The following is a 5,454-nucleotide window of genomic DNA, read 5'->3' as shown; positions in this document are numbered from 1 at the left end:
ACAGCAAGAGAATGAAGACAAGAAGCAAATATTAGGAAGGATAAATGATAGAAATCAGTTGAGACTAAAGGCCAGAAATATATACTTCATTTTTAAATGGGTATCTATCATACATTTATTTGGCTCCAAGGCTTTTGAGGTCGAAAGAAAAAGAAACGAAAATCAGCTAGACAGAAAATAGACTAAGTCTATCGTTCATATCCCAGGGAAAGAGATTGGATGGATGGATGGATGGATGGGAGGACAAGCTTTGGCTATAACTGAATGCTTTAAGGAAAGCAATAGGGTTAGTTTGGCCAGAAAAGAAGAAAGAGGGTGTCGGTGTGTGTGTGTGTGTGTGTGTGTATGTGTGTGTATGTGTGTGTGTGTATGTGTATGTGTATGTGTTCTTGCATGTATGCATGCATTTCGATGCATTCATCACTTGCATACAAGCTTTGCTATTCCTCCAGAAGCTTTCACATTTCAAAGCTATCCCAAGGCCTAGCCATTCTTGTCAATACTTTACATCTCCATCGATAATTACACCTCCTTTTTATTTTCTGATTCAACCCCTTTTTCATCATCTGTTTATTAAATTCTTTCAGTTAAAAAAAGAAAAAAAAATCTTTTATTGTTAATTTTTTTTTTATTCGATGATTGCATATTTGCTTGTTTATTTATTCGTTTATCTGTTTAATTGATTGATTTTTTAATCGATTGATTTCATTTGTAAAGTATTCGTAAATGGAATATTTTTAAAATATTTGATATAAGTAAAAGAAAAAAAAAAAACGAAAAAGTTTAAAGAGGCTTATTGTCTGTTTTTTTTGCTTAATCGATAATTTCAAATTTCAGGAAAAATTTTGCTTTTTTTTTTTTTTGGAATATTCGAATTCTCCAAGGAGATGAAGAAATCGAACAACGATTTGCCTACTCATTGACATAATATTTGGATTGAATGAATGAATAAACCATCATTTTTAGTACTTCATCAACAATCTTATACGATTTCTTCATGCATAATATCTTTTTCCAATCATAAAATAATAAATGATAAATGATTAAAATTAATAATAAGTAATATTCAAATTCATAACAGTACTTTTAAGCATTGAACAAATTATTACTCTTTTTATTGATAATTTGATAATAGTCAAAAGTACAGTTTAGTTTACTTTATATAAAAATTGGCGCTGTTTGTTTTGAAACATTCAGTATGTACATATTGCGCATAAATGCATATTATTTCTATGATTCATATCATTTAATTATCATTCATATCATTTAATTATCATCTTCTTATCTTCTTTGCATAAATTATTTGTTAGCATAAATTGCAATTTAATTTTTACTTATTTAAACAACAAAAATTCAATCAGAATAATCGATCATAATGTGGTAAAAATAGGAAATGATGATACAGAATCGTACTGTTGAAGAATTTTGATCAGTTTGAGAACATGTTACTTTTTTTGTCAAATAACAAAGGTTACGCTATAGTGTTACAGGTTAACCTTTAACCTTTTTAATTTTATCTTCCTATAAGTAATACAAAAATCACTATAAGAAGAAATAAGGTTTATGCTGTAATTCATACATACACTAAAATGTGATTGAAACTTTAGCGAGTCAGTTAAAGCCCTTTAGTAGCCACATATATTTTATTACTGTCATAACCATTCTAGTAATTTATTGAATAAAAGTTTTTTTTTTGATAAATCGTTAAGGGAAGCCGCAAGAAATATAATCTATGCTAGGAAACCAAGTGAACTTCATCGATTTAATTGTATGGTTTGCATCACAATGATGCCTCATTTAAATAACTTTGTCCACAATGAATGATCTGTTTACAGTATTATTTTTTTTTTTTCGTAGACATACATCTTCTATCATAATATTTACCTTATTCCTAAATAATTTCCTCACTTTTCAAATTTGTCATTCAAATTTGTCACGACATTTCTTTTCCAATATCATTTGTATCTTAAACAAGGATATATTTTGTTAGTTATGATAGTTTTTGATAAGATCACCATTTCAGTTCATATTGTAGAAGAAGACAAAATGCTTGAATATTTCATTTTACAATTCTCATAAATGTAAGAGAATATTTCTTTCGAGTTAATAATATTGGATATTTGTTGATGTAAAAATTTCCATTTATCATTTTCAAGCTGGTTTATATTGATTCTTACTGATATTATTTTTGCATGACATTCAAGCTTGTCCTTAATTAAGCTAATATTTTGAAATTAACTCTCTGCTGCTGACGGGAATTTAATCAACTACTAAATCAATTATTAAATGTTTGCTATTTTCAGATCGAGCATTTCTTTTTTTTTTTTTTTAAAATCAACTATTAAAAGGATTGAAATTACAAGTGTGCAATATCTTTTATTGAAACGAGTGCAATTCGAAATCAAACATCAACTATTGCAAATATCTGGACAAACAAGTATCTAGCATCGGATGTTAGTTCTAATTCCATATGACAGCAAACTTTTAACTATTTTATTTTTTATTTTTTTTTTTTTATTCCTGCATAATTTACTTAACAGCAGCTAGCATTTGCAAACAATCAGCAAGACAATCAGCATTTGCATGTTATTGATATGCTAAATTTTGTCATCTGATAAAAAAAGAAACAAAAAAAAACATTATCTACCTGTGATATATTGATTTTATCAGTGATATCACCAAAAAACAAGAAGTTGTTTACTTATCAAGAATTTTTTTAATCATTGATTATTCATCTTACAAAAATATTCATTAATTTTTGACTAAATTATACTTCCCAATAAATGACGTGTATGACGTGTATGACGTTTATCTTTTAAATAATACACACGTTTATTTATTTCATTAAAAAAAAACAATATGACGTATGCTAGTAATCTTTTCGCGTTCTTCCTGACGTAATTTTTGCGTTATTTCCGTTATGGTTACTTTGTATTGTTATAGAATAATTGATAATTTATGTTCATATGATATCCATACGTCGGAATATTTCTTAGATGATGGGTTACAATATCTTTGACTAAAATATTTGTACGGTTAATTTTTCAGTTGAATTGCCGAATGGTTTGGATTATTCGATGTTAAGCTGATCAATATGAGACTATAATGCTTTTTAACTTTACTTAGACTATACTTTGTCATTTTTCGGCATTTCGTATCCTTTATGATTGTTAATAAGTGCCTAAATTACATTTTTTACCAAAAGGATTAAAATTATCCTTCAATTGAGTAAATTTCCGAAAAAAAAAATTCTCCTACATATATAAGTAACGTTCATAACTATTTCTATTTCATAACCTTTGAACTCACATTTGATTTGTTTTTTTTAAAATCGTTGAAATTAAATATTAAAATGTTTGAGTTAAAATTTCATGCCTAGTTATTGAGAAATGTTTAGTTATTGAGTAATTTTTTTTTTTAAATGTATAATGAAAACAGGAAAATAAGAAGAAAAGTAAACCTTCTATTGCAATATTTTTTCTCGTAAGAATCATTGAAAAATTCATTTAAATAATTTATATTTGAAAATTAATTTTCATTTTTCTCCTTCTTTTACCATTAACAACAAATTTAATCAAATCAATATGAAATAATCACGTGCCTTTTAACATTTAGAAAGTAAAAGATGATGAAAGGATGTACAACGGAAAATTTTCTGAAGTGTCATTTCATTTTTAGGATAGATCTTTGCTTGTTATCATTCATTGAAATGAAGATTTCAAGTAATGTGTCTTCGTCCATTTGTTGTTGATATTTTCTTATTTAATATTTGTAAGATTACTTATACTATTTCTCTATACTTTTTCCTTCTTCTACAATTTACTTATTTAAACTGATAATTCGATATGATAATTGATTTTTGCATAGTTTACTTATTATGTCTTTTTTTATTGATGATAATTTGTTCAATTTATTTATGATAAGATTATCATATTCATGCTATTGCAATGACGATAATATTTGATTACTGAATAAGTTTGATATTTATAGTATCATCAGGTATATGTGCCAATTATTGATCAAATAGTATTGGTTAAAGTTATGTTAGGATAATATTGCATGGAATAATATTATTACCTATTAGTGTTATCAAATAGATGCCACAGATTATCACTTACTACTACTACTATTTACTGAAATCGATTTCAATGAAATGTCCAAACATCATTTGTTGTCATAGAATAAATCGATTTATAATTCCATATTTAATTTCACATTTAAGTAAGTCGGTTTTTCATTTCACATTTAATCCACAGTTTTTTGTTCTATTCCAAAAACATCCATAGTGAAATGAAAGATCTGACCAAGTTTTTATGAACTTATAAATTAAATGACGGACTAAAAATCAAGTGATAAACTACTAAAATTCCATATGAAATATATTTTATTGTACCAAACAATCTATTCTTGTCTACTAAAAGAGTAGGCAACCTTTTAATATGCTCTTATCTTGTCAAAATATGCTTTTTTCCTGATCCAGAATGTCTTTTCCGTAAGTTTACACACAAGAGAAATAAATTATTTCCATTCTTTTCTTATTGATATTTTTTATTAAAATTTTTTGTGGCATTTTTTTTTTCGATTTTTCTCTCATAATCAACTGCAATATATTTATAATTTTCTATTAATTTAATTTTAAACCAATTGAAATTTTCAAAAATCAATGATAATGCTGTAAAAAGAAATAATTTTGAATGGATAAAAATAATACAAAGTATATTTTATATATTGTATATTTATTAATGTCACAATAGTTAACCATTCAATGTTCATCCTTGTCACATACCTCAAAGCCTATACTATCCATCTAATCTGATCATCTTTAGCTTTATTAATTCTTTTTTAACTTTCATTTATAATTTAAAAAAAAAAACGAAAAAGTTATGGATGAAATTTATGACACATATATATATACTCAATATAAACATTTTAGAAGTAAACATATTGAATAAGTTTGTAATCGATTTGCAATAAAAGAAGAATATAAAAGTAAACAATTTATATGCCTACATCTCATTACTATTAGCCCTAATATTGAATTACAAATGTAGTAAGCCTCAAAAACCACCATTATAAAAGTAAAATATTATCCTTAAGATTTTATAGCCATAACTAGTATAGTTATTACTATCACATTAGTATTACTTATTAATATCATTTATAGTTTTTAAAATTTTTTAAATTTATAAAAAGGAGTATTTTAAATATTAAAAAATAACACTGATCGATTTAGTTTAATTGATATTCGAACAAATTCATATGAGCTGTTTCATGAAAAAAAAAAAAAGAAAGAAATATAATGCCACTATTCTTATTTTAATCCTTTCAATCTATTTTCATGCTTAAACTATTTATAGTTACTGGATTGGTTTTTTTTTCTTTTTTTTAAAGTTAACTGACGGAAATAAAGCCATTTTTTGTAAAACAAAAATCTTCCGAAACAAATATTTATAT

The 5,454-nt window shown here is 25.4% G+C and overlaps 1 protein-coding gene across 1 annotated transcript; it reads right to left on the bottom strand.

The window, feature by feature from the left end:
• Positions 1-181: 181 nt before the first annotated feature.
• Positions 182-493, bottom strand: LOAG_12251 (hypothetical protein; the record flags this gene model as incomplete). The annotated part of the gene is made up of 1 exon (XM_003147765.1): positions 182-493. A coding segment is annotated over one exon (312 nt), but the record flags the coding sequence as incomplete, so codon positions are not given.
• Positions 494-5,454: the final 4,961 nt, after the last annotated feature.

The sequence above is a fragment of the Loa loa genome, assembly GCF_000183805.2.
Source record: "Loa loa unplaced genomic scaffold supercont3.93, whole genome shotgun sequence".
In the NCBI taxonomy this organism is placed as follows: Eukaryota; Metazoa; Nematoda; class Chromadorea; order Rhabditida; family Onchocercidae; genus Loa; species Loa loa.
Note: the sequence above shows the minus strand (reverse complement) of the source record. Positions and strands in the feature narration are given on the sequence as shown.